Consider the following 19275-nt stretch of genomic DNA (forward strand, 5'->3'; position numbering starts at 1 on the left):
AGTCTTTTGAAGTCATTTATGTTTTATCTTGTGCCTAAATTTGGCCAGGGTAGCCTGAAGTAAATCAGAGAAAAAACATAAGAATGCTTTAAAACAAACATACTAAGAGGTTGCAAAGGAGATTCCAACATTTATTGAATGCATAGGGAGGTGATTGAAGATTGCCATAAGGATATTTGGATAAATGATGTGAGGCTTGACAGACCAGACAGAAAGGTGCTTCAACAGTTAAAGCTTCTTCTCCCTAGGCTACGCTGACTCCTTTGCTGCTGCTGAAGGCATCAGGTTCTTCATGAATTTAAAAGGTGTCTGGCAGTGGAGTAGTCTGATTTAGCATCTTCCATATGTGAACTTACTCTTTTATCTGAATTCACTTTCTTCAAAATTACAAGCAGGGGTGCTTATCTCACTTATATCTAGATATTTAAAAATTAGTTAAGTCTGAGTTAGCATATAAAGTAATTTATCCTGTCCTAGTACAGTTGTTTGAGGTGGTTGGGAAGGATTGACTCCTGGAGGTGACTCTTTCTCTTTCTATTAAAGAAGATTAGGTTTAATGCAGGTCTGAACAACTAACAATTAAGCATCTAAATTGCAGTGAGATGGCTTAGGGCCCTACAGCCCACCATTTACCTTAAGCATGTAAAATCCTAAGTGCAATTATCTGAATATCTTTGGAACGTATTTCTAAATCCCCAAGACACTTTTGACTTAGCATCTTCCATAACTCCCAAACTACTTTTCTTCCACACGTATTATAAATGCTATATAACTTTAAAAGTTATTATCACTATAAGAGGCAGACCCAATTCTGAAGCTGTGTAGAGAGTCTGATTGTCTTTTCCAAAATTCACACTATGTAACTTGCGTATGCTTCCACTGTTATTGTTTTAAATAATTAATAGCAATCAAGACAAGAGCAGATGAAAATAGAAATGGCACAAGCAAAGAATTAGAAGAGAAAGGGCAATACAGCCCATGCTTCAGCAGAAATCCAGTTCGCACTGTTTTTTTAAATAATCATCAGCCATCGTCACCATCATTCCCAGCTCAGGAGCTTTTCATTTCTTGTTACTGTGTCATGGTGAGATAGATGAAACCTCTGGGATAAGTATGTTATCTTCATCTCTTGCATGGGATGATACCATCTGACTGCTGCTATCTGCTGTTAGAAGAACCAAGATATTTTCATTTTCAGGTTCCAATATTAGTGGTTAAAAATGGCCAAATTTTGAAACCCCAGACAGGTTTCTGCTCTTTTTCACCCTCCTTTCTAAGTTTTCTATGTATTGATGACCTTAGAAGCTGTGAATTCTGCATGAGAAAGCAAAGAGGGAGAGTGCCTTGCTGTGTAATGCATGTGATAGTCATGAAAAACAGATTCCAGCAGACTACTTACCATTCTGATAATAAGCATGACAGAAAAATGAAAAGAACTGTCTGCCAGAGGGGAACTAGTTTCTCAGAATTTGCAGTTCACTTTTTGACTCCCCGCAACACCAGATCAGTAGCCATAATATAGAACTGTTTGCAGTCACTTCACCACACACCACTCACAACTGTTTGTGGTCTGATCTGCAGCAGTTCATTCATCTCAAACCCAGAACTTCCAACATCCATCATTCCTGTCTTGCAGCTGCCCGGTCGTTCCCACCCTATGGTCCCAAAAAACCTCTGCTAATTCCCTCTGTCCTGCCCTGCATTTCTCCCCTCATTTCTGTTCTGGGATCTTCACAGAGTTCTGCTTGTGCCATTCACCTCCACCCTATTCCCTGGCTTTTGTAGTTCTGGGCACTCCCAAGGGGATCTGCTCTCAGTCATGTTCTGGAGTCCCCCATTACAAACTGGAGTATCCCCAAGTTCTCCATCTCCATCAGTTTTCTGATCGTGGCATCAAAATCAGCCAGTGGGTGTGCCTTTAGTTGCCTGGCACTATCCTGTTCTCTGAGGAATACAGCCTTGGGGTAGGATGCAGAAATTCACTGATTATGATCTTTCGGTCCATTTCCTTTCTTCCCTCCATTGGCTCCTTTTTGCCTCAAGGCCCTCACTGCTCCATCTTGGGAATGACTTTACAGCCTCCTCCACCTCCTCATTACAAATCCAATGGGGTTTTGACCTCACATAGGAGAGTCATCTGATGCAGACAGTGATAACCTTCCTGGTGCTGCCAATTGTCCTGTGCTTCACTGGACCGGAGAGCTGCTTTACTAGATTTCATGCACCAGCTCTTTCAACCTGAGGAGGGAGAAAGCATACATTAACTAGTTTGTCTTATCCCCCTCCCCCAGCCCGATCTGAGAGCAGCGGCCAATGTGCTGTACTGGCTTGGATTTTTTGATTGTCTTTGCACCTCTCACTGGGTCATGTTGCAGAATTAACTAAAAGAGGAAAACATGAAATGAAATATTGAGTCAAAATCTCTAGAAAGAGAAATTGTTGCTATGACTGTGGTTTATCCAATTGTTCCAATTTATTCATCTCTCTCATTGGCTGTTTATTCCCCACTACTCTTGATCCACTGTGTGGACAGAGGAATCCATATCCACCGTTCTTTTCTACCTTGGAGCCTTTACTTCAGAGGAGTCCAAGGGCAGTCCTTTGGACTACACTAAGAATCCGCTCCATTGCCTACAGAAATGCACCTGTATCTCTTGGTCTGGTTAGAAAAGCACAGCCTTAGGCAGGAATCTGTTGTCCAGCACAATCAGTGTGACAATAAGCAGAAATGACCATAAGGATTCCAGAAAAGGACAAAGCCAGGTGGAGTGAGATTTTTGAATGGGAGTCAGTCCTCTTCAGAAGCAGGAAGTGATGTTAACCTACTAGTGTGCAGGCCAGGGCAGCCCAAGCACAAAAAGATTCAATTCAAAATATATCCAACTTAGGCACAAGATCCAACAACTTTGTAAACAAATCAGTTTAATTAATCTATTGAAGATACATTTGTATAGTGTAGAGCAATCTTTGCCTCCACATGGGATGGTAGTGCTGACAAAGTGTGTTTTAATTCTGGGAATAGACGTGAAGTGGAAAAAAAAGTCAATATTACTTTAATTCTTTCAACCTTTTTTTGCTCTATCTTTCTTGTACTGAATGCATACAAATAGAAATTTTCACACATACTTGCACCCACACATGCAAAACACTGTAACAGGGAATATCCAGGAAATACGCATGCAAGGTCTGAGATGGACAGCTGAATATCCTACTATTGTCAGCCACACTGAGTAAAAACCCATTTGCTAGACAGTCTGCTTCTGCCCACCATCTTTTTTCTTTTTTTAAAGAATTTTGCATTTTGATTTTATGAACCCTTCAGCCATGGAGCTGTGTTTAAGGAGCACTGCTATTAGCTTAAATCTTTCTCATTTCACATTTCATCTTAATACATCCCTTTCCTATTTTCATTACATGTATTCTTTGCTGGTGAACATATATAACCACAAATGAGGGAAAAGAAGAGTCAGAACTCTCTAAACTCAAGCAAGGATTGCGTAGCCACGCTACCTCTTTCTAAGGCCATGGCTTCTATTGAATTTATAGTGTCCGGCACTCAGTGTTTCTACTGCCTAGCCGCATTAGACTAGCATTTGTGTGACTGCACAGTTAACCAGATCCAAAACTCACCCATTAGAAAAGTAACCTAATAAAACCTGTATTTAAAATGGTTTTGTCACTTAATATGCCTCCTTAACTGAGCCATACCAACACTAGTGTCAGCACAGGAAAAGATGTAGGAGCAAGTGTCCTGTGGCAGGATCTCTTGCTGAGGCAGGAGCTCGGAATTATGCCAGAATGAATATGTCACCATGACCTCAGTAGTAGTTTCCACAGCTGGCATCTATTTACTTACCTGCTTTGGTTAAATAAAGCATTTCAGAGGTGCAGGTGAGGACTTGAGAGTATTCCACATTCCCTGTGAGGAATGCAGAACACCTTTGATATACAATCTTACACTGAATTGGGTACAGATTCCTTTAGATCCAGAGATCTCTGTAGGGAACATGCCCTTTGAAGTTGCTTTACTAGTCATGCTGCAGGACTGAAAATTCCATGTTCCAGTCCCACTCCCTCTTACTCTGTCCGATGTGCTCTGTCTTCAGATCTGTTGAAGTTTCTGTCCTTCTCCTGTGTTAGAGTATATAGCAACTGATACCTGGCATATTGATCTCACTCCTTATTACACACCATTCAGTAGGAGACAGTATATAAGAAATTTATACAGCCATGTAATATTCAGCCATTCAACTTAATGAATATTTCTGAAAAATTAATCTTCTAAGTTCCTGAAGTCTGGTTCTAATCAGCACTTTCTGGGCTGAGTGTAAAATCTTTTGAAGACTAGCTGGAGACAAATCCTTTAATGTTTTGGACAGCAAGCTGAAGATGACCCAAGACCACCACCTGGTGTAGAAATCTCAGTGTCTATAAATCAGAGGGTATATATATCCTTGCATGTGGTTACTTCTGTAGTGACTTTCATAGGCCTGGGATAATTATTATCTTGATTTGACAAGCTAAATTCCTGACCTGCCTAAATACCAGACAGGTTTTTGGGCATCTTGGGAAAAAAGTGAAGATCTTGAATAAAAAGACTGTTACTAATAGTAGAAAAGGAAAAAAAAAAACCCACAAAAGAAAAGGGAAAGCCAATGGTAACATAAAACTGTGTGTAAATTCAGAAAGTGTGGAAGATATTTGGTACAGTAAATGATAGTTGGGGTTAAATGTGAGTTTGAATAACTAGAAAATTAGAAAAGTCTCCCAGGACACATGGGGGAAAGTCATCATCAGAGTCCTAAAATGTAGTTCTGGACAGAGACTCAATTAGAGTCTGGCAAAGTGAATGGCAAGGGTTAATAAGACATGAGATCCGCCCCCCCCTTCCCCCCCGTAGAATAGGTGCTTTGTAAGATGAGCTGTTTCTGCATTGATATTGTTAGATCACCATCTAGAGGACATTTAAAAATACATGCTTGTCGTTCTACTGTTGTTTTTTAAAAATTTATTTCTATTCACAGAAGCTGTGTGAACCAAACAGCACAAAATACTAATAATTGTTTAAGCACTGAAGTGGGAAAGTCATTACATTTTCCTTCCCCCTCTACTTGCACCAGTCTTATAAAACATTTTTTGTCCAGTTTCAGTCAGTTACTTGTGAGCACCACTCGTAAGGAGGAGCTACAGAAATGTTCAGGACTAAGTGTGATTTTTCACATCAGGTGGTGTCCTATTGTTATGATCCTATCCCTTTCATTCTATTTCTTTTTAACTTCTAGCAGAGACGTACTCTTATTGATTCCCAAAAGCTTTCACACTCTTTTCATGCTTTAGGGTGTTGTTAGCTATCTATGATGCAAAGTCCACAGTGTTTCTGCCTAACATGACACCTTTGTATGTCAGAAGAGCCTGGTGATGTCACAATGTGCCCCAAGTAAGACTGTGCTGCTAGGGAAATCCTGACTTCAGTAGCTGAAAAGGGGTGAGGAGCAAAAGTGTCTTGTGCTGGACAGGAGAATTGGATGGGGGGTAATTCAACCCTGATAGTTTCCCTGGGATTTACCATCTATCTGGTGACTATGTTCCCGGCCACTTACTGCCTGGTCTTCTCTAATACCTTCATACCACTGAAAAGCCAGAGCATGATTCACACTGCCAAGAACGGACAGCAAGAGGGAAACAGTCCATCAGCAGGTGAGAGGATGGGTTGAAGTGACAGTATGAGAAAGAGGAGGCTTGGAGAGCAGATAAAGGCAGAAAATGAGATGGGGTATGGACACAGAAACTTGGTTTTGCAAAGACAAAAGCAGAAGAGGAATGAAAAGATATGTGTCAAGGGGCAGTGGGGGTCAGATGGTCCCTAAGGAATAGGGAGCCAGCAACTGAGTGTGATAACAAGGCCTCAGGGCAGGGTCCTCACCTGCCAGGGCCCAGTCCCCACAGCTCCAAGTAGGACAAGTAGGACAGGCCTGGGGATAGTAGTCAGGGTCAGACAAGAGATCACCAGGGAAGTCCATGATGATGAGACAGGTCCAAGTTCAAGGAGGAATGCTAGCTGGTATCAAGATCAGATGCAGTGACAGTAACCAGGGACAGACAGTCCCAGGTCAGCCCAGGGACACTTAAATGGGGCAGAGAATGGGGGAGGAGGCACAAGTTCAGGCTGGTCAGGGCAATTAAGGCCTCTCAGTTCACTCATGGCCCTGGTTGCAGCCTCCCCTCTCAGCAGGTCCCCCTCACACCCTACGGAGATCTGGGTTCAGAATGGACATGCTGTAGAGTGATTTAATTGCTATGGGATGCCACAAGGCAATTTCCAAAGGTAAAGAGCCAGGAAAGGGATGACAAACTGGGAAACGGGCATGGCATATGGGGGTCTCAAGTCTGGGGAAGGGGTGCAGGCTGTGGATCAGGTTGCCCATTAGGACCTTTGGAGGCTCAGTGGGCTTGAAAAGAAAGGTCCAGGCCACCCCTGGGGAGCACCAGAGGCTGGGCAGCCAGGAGGGCAAGGGGCTTCACTCAGAATCCAGGAGCAGCACCCAAGGCCAGGCTGGTCCCTCAGAAGGGATCATAGGCCTTGCTCAGTGGTAGGCCCAGTTCCATGGTGTTCAAAGGTTCAGTGCTCAAAGACAGCCAAAGTTAACTTTCAGGGAGCAGCAAGTTCCAGCTGTTTTCTAAGGGACAGGGAGCCAGCAGACCAAGCGTCTGCTCAGCAAGGCTGGCAGGGCAGGGGTCTCACCAGCCAGGGCCTGGTCCCCACAGTCCCTAAGCAAGGCAAGCAAGGCAGGGGATGGCAGTTAGGTAGTTATAGGTAGGGATAGGTAATTATTCCATCAAGAATACAGATCATTGGATAAATCCATAATCATGAGCCAGGCTCAAAGTCAAGCCGGGAATAAAAGCCAGCAAGTCAGGGTCAGGATCAGATCCAGTGAAAGAAACCAAGGTCAGACACAGTCCCATGACTGCCAGTCAAGTCCATAGTGATAAGCCGTATTCAAGGTCAAACCAGGAAGTCAATTTGTAGGTCAAGATCCAGAATAACAGGGTCCACGGCCAGGCACAGCTGTGGTGGAGCTGGAGCTGGAGATAGGTGTACTTGCAACAGACCACAAATAGAGACTGGAAACCAGGCCTGAGCTTAAATGAAGCTCCTGGACCCATGGGCAGAGGATGGATGTGAAGACTCCAGGTGAGGCTGGTAAGGGCCTTTAAGGCCTATTACTGCTGTCATGGCCCTGAAAAGATAAGAGAATGAACCTGGGATGACTCTTATAAGGGAAATGTACAGGAAAGGAGAAAAGGAAGAAGATGCAAAGGAAGGAGAGTGAGAAGAAAGTGACTTCTGAAATAAAAGATTTCAAAAGGCCTTTTTCAGGCAAGAACTCTCTTATTCATATAAGCAATGAGCTTATACGAATATTTCATTGCACTCTGTTCTTGTCTTGTACAATGTTCTGACATTCATTTTGGGAAACAGTCACATTTGCCACTGTGGTTGCAGTCTTTCTCATGGCACCTCTCCTACTATTACTTGATGGGATGTGGTCTAATAGTAAAGTTCTTTGCCTGGAAACTGGTGGTTTCTCAAAATAGAGCCATAAAGAAGCAGGCACTTTGTTTCAAGCCAAGCTTCCTCAGAGTGTGGTGGAAGCAGGAAGCCAGAAGTCCTGTAAGAATCTTAGAGGCAAGAGTTGAAACTTTCTAAGGAGAAGATCCTACCTGCAATAAGGAGCAAGTGTTCCTAACACACAACTCCCTCTAAAAATCAAACTACTGCTTGAGAGAGTGATATCTAAAACAACTTAAATTGCTCTGTGGCAAGTCAGTAATCACTGCCCCTAATTCCTGAAAAAAACTGGCTGTGCACTGGAAAAGGCAATGGCTTCTGACCCTGATCTGCTATCTTTGGTGCTGTGGCTCACTTTAAGATCTGACACCTTTTCTGAAGTGATCAGTTCTGCTCAACCCTCTTAAAAAAAAAAAAAAATTAGAGCTTCTGACATGCTGGCCATTCAAGTACTGTTTCCTGGGGACTGTCTGAGCCATGCTTCTCTTTCCTCTTCCCTCCTATCTTTTTGCTCTGCTGGACAATTTTCTCCTGTCTGTAATGCAGCAATGAAATTGAGGAAGAAAAATGAGACATTGTCACAGCACCCAGCATACCCAGGAAATGACCAAAGTGCAGCAATTCAGGGACAACAAGTCTGAGAAGTAGGGCCAGCATGGGAAGAGGAAAAGCAAGATAAACAACAGTCAGGGAGGAAGCGTGTTGAGAAATAAGTGGGGAAATTGGCCAAATGCATGACTGAGAAAATGAGGGGAGAGAAAATCAATGGAAGAAAGACACACTTGTAACAAGAGGATGGGAAAGATTGTGGAAAGATTGAGAAGAAGGGAAAAGAAAAAAATCTTGCAAACCACAGGAGTCCAGATTCCAGTCCCCAGTTCTTCCAATGCCTTGCTTCTCTGTACCTCAGTTCCCCTTGTAAAATAGCACTAATGATGGTCTCCCCTTCTTGGATGACCACTTACTACCCTGTTGCAATTGCATGAACTTAGCAGAGCAAAGGGAGAGAAGTTTAGGCCAGGTTGGCACACTCACATCCATACACATCAAAAAAACACACTTTGGAATTATGAGGATGCTATCAGGAGGATGAGCATAGAGGAATATATACTGAATGAGGAAGAATAGACACAAGAAAAGGACACGGGAAGCAGAGAGTGGGAAGGAGTATGAATGAAAAGCTGCTTAGTATGAAGGAGAAAATGGACACAGTAAGGGTGAAATGGAGTTGAAAGTTTATAAAACAGGGAGAGAAAAGAGGGAGGGAAGTAGAGGTGAAAAGGATCCAAGTATGAAAGAAGAGAACAAGAAGAAAGCTTATGTTGTCCCCATCCACCCCTGGTTACAGGCTGGGAGCAGATGGAGGAAACATTTGTGGCCTCGTCAATAGGGAAAGGAATGGAGGTGATCGACATGGTGCAGCACGAGGACTCACAGAGACTGAAGAATTCGGCGGTGAAGGATCTGCTGTTGGATCTGGCTCTTTCCCTGAACACTGGCAGCATTGTTCTCTTTTTTTTATGTGTGATATAAAGCATGAAATAATTTCTGTGGTCATGGATGATAACAATTTGAACATCTACCTGTGTTTCATGATCATGCTACTAGACAGCATGGCTTCTCTTCACCAACCACATCCCAGGGAACTTGCAACACTGAGGACAAGGGCAGGGACCTTGTGCACATATTCAAAGTGTTTCCTTCTCTCCTTGAGAAACACAATAAATTCTTAGTCCAAGACTTATGCAATTTTTTTCTAAGCTAGACCTTTCTTGCACTTCCCATATGCTCTTTGTGTAAAAACATCACAGTAATAAACAAGAATTGATTCAACTCACCAACTTCAAGGGTGACCATGTCTTTTAAAGAGAAGATTCATAGATTCATCATACATTGTAAGAACAAGAAAAAATTGCATATTCCAGGGAACTGTCCCCCCCATACACTTAACAAGATAGATACAAGAAAAGTTAAAGACTCCTCAAAATGCAGATTGTCAATAACTTTTGCTTTTTCTATGCATTATAAACAAAGAAACCAAGTAGTCTCAGTACACTGAAATAACTTCTATATTACACACAAGGTCTGGTACAATATTAATGGCTATTAACATCTAAAAGAAAGACATTCTGGACATGCTGCTAGGATAAAATCAATTAAACAAGTGGAGGAAGAGTATACACTGTTTAAATGGTAAAGATAAGCACAAGCCCAATTTTGTTGTTTTTTATGATGGGTAAATAAATGAAATTCTTTCGAGGTATTATTATTTATTACTTGGGAAGTTCAGCTAAGAACTCCAGTCATGCTGGGAACAGTACAAATACAGAACAAAGAAACAAGCCTGGTCATAAAGAGTTTGCAATCAAAGTAATTTTTTTCTCTGAAGCGAACACTTTATTAATATTTTAGTTAATTAATGAAGACAAAACCTCTGAACAGTCTGTTCTTGGAAGATATTTTGCTGCATTGGCCAGTACTTGGAAAGGATTAACACAGTTATTAGGATTTTCACAATTTTTACAATGCTTACATTGATAAGGGATGTTTCCACTTGCCATCACCTATTCCACAAACAATCCCCAGGCAGCCAATATAATACGTAAAATAAAAATGCTCCCATAATTAAGAACAGTTTCAAAAGTAGACAAAAGGTAGGGGTATTTTGTATACTTATTAACTTTGGTAAATTTTAGAACATTGGCATAAATTTTCTAATTATCAGAACGTGAAATTGATGTAATTATTATGTTGCTCTTGAGAATATGCTTTAAACACTTCTCCTGCTACCTAAAATATATTACTTTTTACTCTCTTTTTCCTCTAAAGTAAGTTAATACCTAAAATTTAATTTCAAGTAGAAAATAAAATCCTACAGCAGCTCTACTCCTCTGTTTGCATGGTAAATATTTACAAATGTATGGATGAGAGAACTTTTAGGGATGAGAGAACCAGGTTAAGTATACAGAGACATTCTTGGAATTTTAATTGTTCAGTCTTCAGAGACGTCTGAAAACCTTGTGACTGTCCCATACTCCACCCTCAACCATATCCTTAACCCTAAATAGAGACTAAAAAAAGATAATCTTGTTGGAAAAGAAATAAAGAAGAAAGAGAATCTGTTCTAGCTCCCAATTCCCCTCCCCCCAATGGGGATGCTTTCCTCTTTCCTCTTTTGTCTCTTAGGAGTTTTGCTGATGAAACAAAAACAGAACAGGGAAGGCCTTCAGTGACCTTCGTTATTAAGTGACTTATCTTTCAGCCTAGAAGCTGGAGCCTACTACCTAACTCCATTTATTGGCAGAAGAAGAAAAGAGGATTCTTCCCCCTCTAGTAACTTACGTGTGTGGTTTGCATAGTAACCCATAGGATTTCCCTAACAGCCAATCTTATATGAACAAGTCTTAGAGCTCCAGCTTACTGCCCTGTTCATTCAACATGATTGTGAGGCTGCTGGAATAGACAGGGAAATGCACTGAACAGAGGGACTAATAATGTAACAGTCCTGTTTACAACTCCTCAGAAGTTGTTGCCTACTAGAGACTGGCTAGTCATCTTGCTACCTTGGGACTTGCTAAACTCTAGAGTTGTCACATCTGGGACAGAGTGCTGAGAACAGTAGGAGGAGACCCTCTTCCCTTATGAGCTCAGTTTAAGAATTTTGCTACCATCAACTGCCGAGGAAGGGATAACGAGGAAAGGAAGGTAGAGGAGTGATTAAGAGCACCATGTCACCCTAGGGGCCCTGAGAAGATGGTCATACTTTCATGGGTCAGGCCTTCCTCTCCCTGGGGTCATATGTCTCTTCCTCCTTTTCCATGCAGATTACCAGATGTGGCACTTGTTGTCTGGGTTCATTGGGGATCCACTGGAACAGTGGAAGTGCTTGGCAAAGTCCTGGCTATTGCTGACAGGCCCACAGACACGAAGTGGCAAGGGACTGTGCGGATCTGTGTTCAGGGAAGACTGTAGCTTCTCAGGATCCTGGTGTCCACACATTGCCTGAAAGGAAGCAAAATAGAAAAGTCAGTTTGGCTGAAAGTCCTCATGTGAACAAGACTTAAGGTTCCTCATGCCTCTGCACATGTGACTGAGACTGTTGGAGTAAAAAGGAAACATTTACATGGGTGCCTACAATGTTCAGATCTTTCCCTTCACCACTACAATTTATGACTGTTTTCCCTTTCCTTAACTTCTCTGTTCCTATTTCCCTATCTGACAAGCCACCTGCTCTTCTTCTATACTGCGTAGTCCAGAACACAGGGAATTTAGACCACCTTGGAGTTTAGGCTCATGCAACCTTGGACTCAATCTCAGTGATATAGATGTAGTCTCAGCATCTACATTCAGCTTCTTAAGCAAAAGCAATGAGTGCTCATCAAGAAAGGAGCAACATCCCATTACTACTCGAGAGATTGGGGGGAAGGTTATATGACTTTACTGGTGTTAAACTGGCAATCCAAGTGTTCACTCTTGTGAAGTCTTTATTCATTGACAAATGATGCAGTAGCTGCCAGATAGCTTCTGAAATGCAAACCTGGCCACCAAGACCCAACAATCTGTGATTTCAGAACTGCTTTTCTACACACTGATCTGACCTAATGTCAATACATGTACAAAACTTTTTCTTTTGCACAATTACAGTGACTTATAAGGGTATGACTTTTCTGAGCACGGAAATCCAACCATCTATCATGAGGAACTGAACTGTACAACTATGCACAACTGCACAACTTGCACAAATCCTTAAACCAGCTTCCCACAGAAATCTCAAACTATGTGTGCAGGTACTTCTAGTTCTTTATCTCTAAATAACGTTCTAAACTCTTTTTTTCACTATCAGTCACTCAGAATGACATGACATCTAGTTATTCACCATGACAGATGAAGGAAGGGATGGAGAGATACATGCCTTTTCCAGTAAAATTCCACTTTCCATGTGTAAGATTGCTCACAACAGCAAAAAAGTACTCAGAAGCTGGCAATGAAGCATGCTTTCCCTCACACAACTTGCCTGCAACAACTTAATTTTGGTAGATTTCAGAGCTTTGTAAAAGATATATTTGCAGACAGGCCTTTTGTTAGCTTTGAGATCCATAACAGATTAGGGGTCCTATATGTGAATTTCAGCTTTCTGAATAAGATTCTGGATCTCCCAGAAACACTGGTCATTCCCAGTTCTGTGAAGAGGGGGAAAAGTGATTGAATATTGAGAAAGACAAACTGTAATAATGTGGAAGACAATGGAGAGTGAGAGAGACACATGACTAGCCTAGAATTCATTACATGAGCAAAACTGAGGTAGAAAAGTTGGTCGTGTGAAAGTCCAATCTTAGGTAAATCCTTCTCTTCTTTGTGCTTTTTCAGCCAATTCTTATAGGCCTGTGGAGAGAGAAAATTAATAGTAATAAATCCCCCTTCAGATAGTGTCCCAAAACTATATCTTCTGTCAATGAAATATATCAATCTAATATATATTTAATAAATTAGCAAGTTTGTATCTCTCTCTCCTCACTCTGAGGCTCCCTGCTGCTGGCCATACCCCTAATAACTCTAAGACGGAAGAATAACAACATATCTCCTTTGCTTCCCATTTCAGACACTACCTCACACACATCATCATCATAAGAGAAGATGTGCTGACTGCACTATGAAAGAATGAAAATTACTTTCAAAAAAAGTCACAAATATTTGAATAAAAATTAAAAGACTTTCTACCTCCCAACATTCTTCATGCAAGAGTGTAACAAGTACCATCTGAGACCTAGAGATCTCAGAGCACCCTGTACTCAGTAATTAATTAATTAATTAAACTGCTGAACTACTGCAGGAAATAAAAAAATTCTCTCTAGACTAAAGTATTGCTGAAAACATCATTATGGAGTCATTTTACCACCACACAGAATTCTGCTTCATGTCTTAGCTTAGTTCCTCAGGTATAACATAAACATATAAATAATAACATGCTTTTGTATGCATGACATAAATGGGGAACTAAAGAAAGGCCCACCGCAGAATTTGCGAAATGGAGAAGGGTCTTAGTAGTGAGGTTATGAGCAAAGCTTTGTGAGGAACCTACATCTGGAATGGCAGAGGACATGCAGGGCACATGCTGCACTGGCATAGGCGTGCAAGAAAACTGGAACTGGACCAGCATGTAGGAGAGGGATGCAGCAGAGCAATCTTGTGACATGATGGTTGAGTTGTGTGGTGAGACTATGAGATTAGAAAAGTAAGTAGACTACAATACCTGGTAAGCGATGGCGAGCCCTCCAGTGTCAGCTGTATTCTCCAACAGTGTAAAAGTACCATTGACCTTAAAGCCATAGCTTTCATACTGTTCAACCAAGCAGTCTACAGATTTCTCTAGTGCACTCCTGTTGCATGTAGGACAACCCCCAGGCAGCACTGTGGGGAAAAAAAATCCTAGAAAGTAAAGGTATTTCTGGCGTTCACCTGTATTCCTCACATTAATCACTGAGTCTTCTTAGTAGTCAGCATGGCCTGGAATGGGTTTTCCTTGGCTTCATCTACCTTAATAATATATGTATACATTGATATAGGGACCAGGATTTAAGATCCCCTGAGGGAAAGTACCAGTGGGGACCTAGGAGAGTAAACAAAGACACCACAGCCGGTACCCACCATAACCATAGAACGTGTGAAGAAGTTCATGCGCCATGAAGACCCCAATGGCTCCGAAGTTCACAGCGCTGAAAAATAAACATGAAAAGAGTGCTTTTGAAAAGAAAAAAAGGACAGGTGAGCATTCTTTATAGCTACTGAGCACAACTGTGGGTTGCACAGGAGCATTCTACTCTGAGAGCATACAGAAGCACTTTCTATTTATTGTCTCTCAGATGTGGTACACTGTAAAAATGCAAATACAAGTATAAATTACTTTACCAATGCTTAAAATTGTAATATGGGTTTGCATTAAAGTATTTGTAGCTAATAAGCCATCATAATAATGAAGAGTCTGCGAATGAGATTCTGCCTTTATTAACTTTAATGACATGTATTGCTGTTGAGATATGTCCTTATTTACCCCCTACTGGCTGAACTGCTGCACGAACAGTAACTGCAATGGTAATCACACAAAAGCAGGATGGTTGGAGAAGCAATCTTGCAGCAGTTGTCTAGCGAAAAATGATACATAAAACTGGCAAGGCAAATTAAAATCACGAAGGTTTGATTACAATTACTGTGGTCTAGCATTGGTGATCTTGCTACAGATCAGAATTTCTATGATTCTATGCAATAAATTTACAAATACTTACACAAGTGAGGGTACACTCAAAATGCATTTCCATAATATGAAATGATGGGCTCATTCTTTCTTTACATGCACTGATTAACACTGCTGAAGCATGAAATGATTGTAGTAGATCATTATTACATCACTGGGAACTCAGTAGGAAGTGACAAGATCAGAACAACTCATCTTCTCTTAGAACTGCTCTTTCAGAAGCTCTGTAACTGGTAACTTGTTGCCCAGAGAATTGTTGCCCAGAGAAGTTGTGGATGCCTCATCATTGGAAGTGGTCAAGGTCAGGCTGGATGGGGCTTTGAGCAACCTGATCTATTGAAAGATGTCCCTGCCCATGGCAGGGTATCTTTAAAGTTCCTTCCAACCCAAACCATTCTATGATTCTATAATAATTGTACTGCTTTGCTCACTTCTTATTTTAAAAATTATCCTCACAGTCATCTGAGTTGTCTTTTGTCCGTAAAGTTTAAACTTTGGAGCATCATCTGAGAAAATGCTATTGTGCCAACTCACCAAAAGCTGATCAAGTTTGACTTATCACTCTACTAAACTGGGATGACAATGAGAAAAATACATTTTATAAACACTGAATACAAAAGGAATAAGAAGCTGTAGACACTTTTTCAGAGAGGAAGAATACGGTGACAGTCCATACCACTGGAAAAAAATTTTTTTTCTATTATTCTTTTGAGGTGTCCTGTTCTTCATACTGTAATGAATTAATGAAATACTGCAAGCACTAGAAGATGTCATGCAAGTAGTAGTAGAAGATCACAGTGGAGTAAATAATTACTTTTAACTGATACATGTTTCTTTCAAACTTCAGCCTCTTGCCACAATGTAAGCTTATCTTTCAGTACAATGGAATTAGGAGAAGTATCTATCCATTATCATGCAAAAAAAAGGACATAAAATAATATTTTTACAGTCAACTGTTTTAAGTGCTTTTAATATGAGAAAAATATTGCTTACAATATGTTCCATATGATGAAAGAACCCAACTATAAGAGTATGGTCTACAGAAGTGTCATTGTTGCAGGGGAAGACTCAGAATTAAAACTGTATTTGCTTATTAGAGAAGGTTTCTTTAGAAAAAGGAAGAGAAGAACTGTTTTGATCCATTTGAAAAAGACTTCTGACAAGAAGTTGCTCTGTGAGGCTCCTATTTTCTCTGGGTTCGATTTCTATGGGTTAGATTTCAGGAATTCTTGGAATCTAAAAAATGAGAGGCAAAGATGAAATGTCTTCTTTGTGGTTAACCTATATGAGACTTCTGCCTCTTTGCTCTGGAGTAATATACTTGGCTTAGCTTAGCTTACTTTCACCTAGATTCTGATTTTGCTGCATCAGAGTGAATGATCACACTCCTTCAGAATTCATAAGGCAGTATCCATCTGGCCTTAGAAAAAGCTGTTTTTCCCCCCCTTTACTGTGCCCTTCTGGGATGCAGTAAGAACAAGAGGTTAAAGACAGATCCGTTAAGATTCTTCCTGGACACATGGTGCAGCCAATTCAGCTTCCACCTTTGCAGCCCCTCCATACCTGGGAAACTCCATGTGGAAAAAAGGGCTGCGGAACATTCCAGCAGGAAAGACCACCGTGTGGTGCCTTATTGAGTAGTACGAATGCACAGTCCAGGGGGACACATGCCAGCTAGAAGCAGAAAAAGAGAAATGAGAGAATGTATTAACTCCTTATCTCATACCATGCTCTTTTCCTCCACTGGGCTTGCAAAAATGGTCTGCTCAGCAGCAGCAAATGATAAAATTCACATTATCTAGAGTTAAAGGTGTTTGAAATAAACCTTCACTTGTTTACAGATGGTCAGAGCTAGTAGCTTAGCTTTCACACACATTTAGGGATTCACCCTCACAGCTTCCCTGTCAAGTGAGTCAGGATTAGTAACCTCCTGTGAAGTCCTGCATAGAATACTTTTCAGGTGGTGTAGGGTCCCAAGCATGCCTGTCAACACTGCCTGCCTTCTGAAGCATCCTATGTCCTGCCTTTGAGGTGACCCTGCCAGCATTCATGTCATCATCACTGCTTTGCTGTTTGCTTTGCTGCTAAGTCCAGGAGAACCAACTATCCCCCTTACTCAAGGGTTCACAGGCAAAAAAAGTTCTTTTTTCAGGGGTCTGGGGCTCCCTCCACAACGGTGGGGTTTTTTGGTAGCATGAGCTCAGGCTGAATACAAGACAGGCTGCCAGATTCAAGGCTTTTTTAAGCAGGATGCAGCAATGCAGCCTTGCAGCAAAGAAGGACAACAGCATTTTGTCTTGCATTAGGAGAAGTGTCGCCAGCAGGTCAAGAGCAGTGATTATGCCCCTCTATTCAGGACTGATGAAACCACATCTGGAAGTACTGTGTCTGGTTCTGCCCCCCCGCTTGCCCTCCCCTTCCTTCCCCAGTAAAAGAGAGATATAGACATACAATTGGACACAGTCCTGAGTGACCTGCTCTAGCTGATCCTGCTTTGAGCAGGAGAATTGGACTAGGTGATCTCCACAGGTCCCTTCCAACCCCAATTAGTCCATGAGTGTGTGATTCTGTTATATTTTTCAGATCAGTATCTGACACTTACTTATCCTGTGAGTGATGCTGAAAGAGTTTCAAGTAGGAATTTTCTCTCAGTACTTTCAAGCAAGCCACGACATTGAGGAAAAAAGTGTCTTCATTTATCTCCAACTGAGGGAAGAGACAGGTAATGTGACTGTCATAGGGCATGAGCAAGGAATAAATTGGACAGTATGAGAAAGAGGAAAGTCCCATGGGTCAAAAAAGGGTTCATCAAAAGACAAACCAATGGAATACTTGTGGTTTTTTCTCTCCCAGTTCCAACGCCCTTCAGTTTAAGATATGACAGGAATGTTATCTGCAAGCCAAACAGAACGTACATGCAGGTCACAACCAATCTCTATCAGGCCAGCCACTCTAAATAGGAGACAGCATAGGCAACAATATAGAAGCAATAGATAAAGGTTTTCTGGGCGCATATGTTCTCAGAAAATGAACAGTAGGAAATGCGCATTGCTCCAGAGGTCATAGCCTCTTTTAGCAGCAGACAAGATAGCAGTTGGTACAGGTAAACTGCCAATAATGAGGCAGGCATGTTTACATTATATAGCTCACATTCTGGTATTCCAGGTTCACTTTGGCAGTCTGGAGTATGTGAGCTGGATAGCCAATCTCCACTTGTAGTTTGGAAACCTAAAATCATAATACACAAACAAACGAACAAAAAGAGACATGACCAATAGGAGGCTTTACATTCTAGAAGTCCCTTTTAAACTGTATTTCTAAAAAACCCTTCAAAATGACAGCTACTCTGTTTCAACAAGACATCTTCTCTTGCTACTTTGCTTTCTTAGCTCAATGACGTGAGGCCTAATGTTGTTCTACTCTTCTTTTTCTTTATAGCATTGTTTTCTGGCATTCAGCTTTATAGTTTTTAACCTCTCTAGGTGTATAAAACTGAATTGTATCTCAATGCAATTAATTCAGAGTATCCATGGACAAACAAACACTGAGCCTCTCTATGCCTACACATCAGTGTCTGATCACACGTGCGTGATGGCACTTACAAAACTACCTACAATTTTCAGTGTCTATAAGACATCTATTTATGATTGTGTGCCTGTAGAAGCAGGTAGGAATATGTGAAGGTGCAGGCCCCTTTCATTCCTTCTCCAAAGGCTTCAGAGAAAGGAAGGCCTCAGTAACTTCTGCCTTCTGCACGCACCAAGACTTTAGCCTCTTGGCGAGTCTGTTCATCCATCCACTCCAGCTGATCCAGTTGGCCATAGAGGGCATCTTGGATCTCAGAGAACATCTGCTCAGCCTGCCATGGAGAAAAGAAGGCGTGGTCAGAACTGCAGAAAAACATTGTTCAGGCTTAGCTACCATCTTCCCACGTTCCAGCAATTCAACCATAGAATAATTGGGTGAAAATTCCTCTTCTTGTGATGAAAGAGGAGATTTCAGTTTCTACAATGATTTAGGCTTAAGTTATTTGGCACCCAGTGGTTCCTTGCAGGGCTCACCATTCTCTCCCACACACTTTTTCATCTTGCCTCTCATACTAACTAAGAGGGAAACGTAATTCTTTTTCATTCAATCCCTATTGGGATAGGAATGGACCAAATGATTGCCCCACTTCTTGAATGAAATTAAAATTCAGTAACCACAAATATTTCATGCTGGTGTCTCCCTTTCTGAAGTTATGACAATCTGAGTCTCACCTTCACAAAATTATGTTTTGTTCATTCAGCTTTGTGCTTCACTATACGTAGTCTTAGTTTTCCCATTAACTTTTCTTGGGGTTATTTACTTTTGTCACTTTATACACTGCAAACTCTTTATAAAACCTGGTGCCTACACTAACTTCCCTGAAAAGAAAAAGGAACTCTTATCATCAAAGGAAAAAGAAACCTTT

General features: G+C 41.3%; 1 protein-coding gene across 24 annotated transcripts in view; it reads right to left on the minus strand.

The window, feature by feature from the left end:
- Positions 1–110: 110 nt before the first annotated feature.
- KEL (Kell metallo-endopeptidase (Kell blood group)) overlaps positions 111–19275 on the minus strand; it is a 34407-nt gene continuing 15242 nt past the window's right edge. For 14 of the 24 annotated variants that reach the window (XM_075164295.1, XM_075164202.1, XM_075164168.1 and 11 more), the window contains 9 exons: positions 18583–18681; positions 17973–18050; positions 17644–17715; positions 17425–17528; positions 16386–16496; positions 14219–14286; positions 13824–13999; positions 12860–12955; positions 9595–11575 (listed from right to left, as the gene is read on the minus strand). In XM_075164295.1, the coding sequence (XP_075020396.1) occupies positions 11399–11575; positions 12860–12955; positions 13824–13999; positions 14219–14286; positions 16386–16496; positions 17425–17528; positions 17644–17715; positions 17973–18050; positions 18583–18681 (981 nt within the window). In that variant the 3' untranslated portion in view covers positions 9595–11398. The other 10 variants (XR_012675897.1, XR_012675896.1, XM_075164195.1 and 7 more) reach the window with 10 other exon arrangements.

This window comes from Calonectris borealis, chromosome 1, assembly GCF_964195595.1.
Source record: "Calonectris borealis chromosome 1, bCalBor7.hap1.2, whole genome shotgun sequence".
Taxonomy (NCBI): Eukaryota; Metazoa; Chordata; class Aves; order Procellariiformes; family Procellariidae; genus Calonectris; species Calonectris borealis.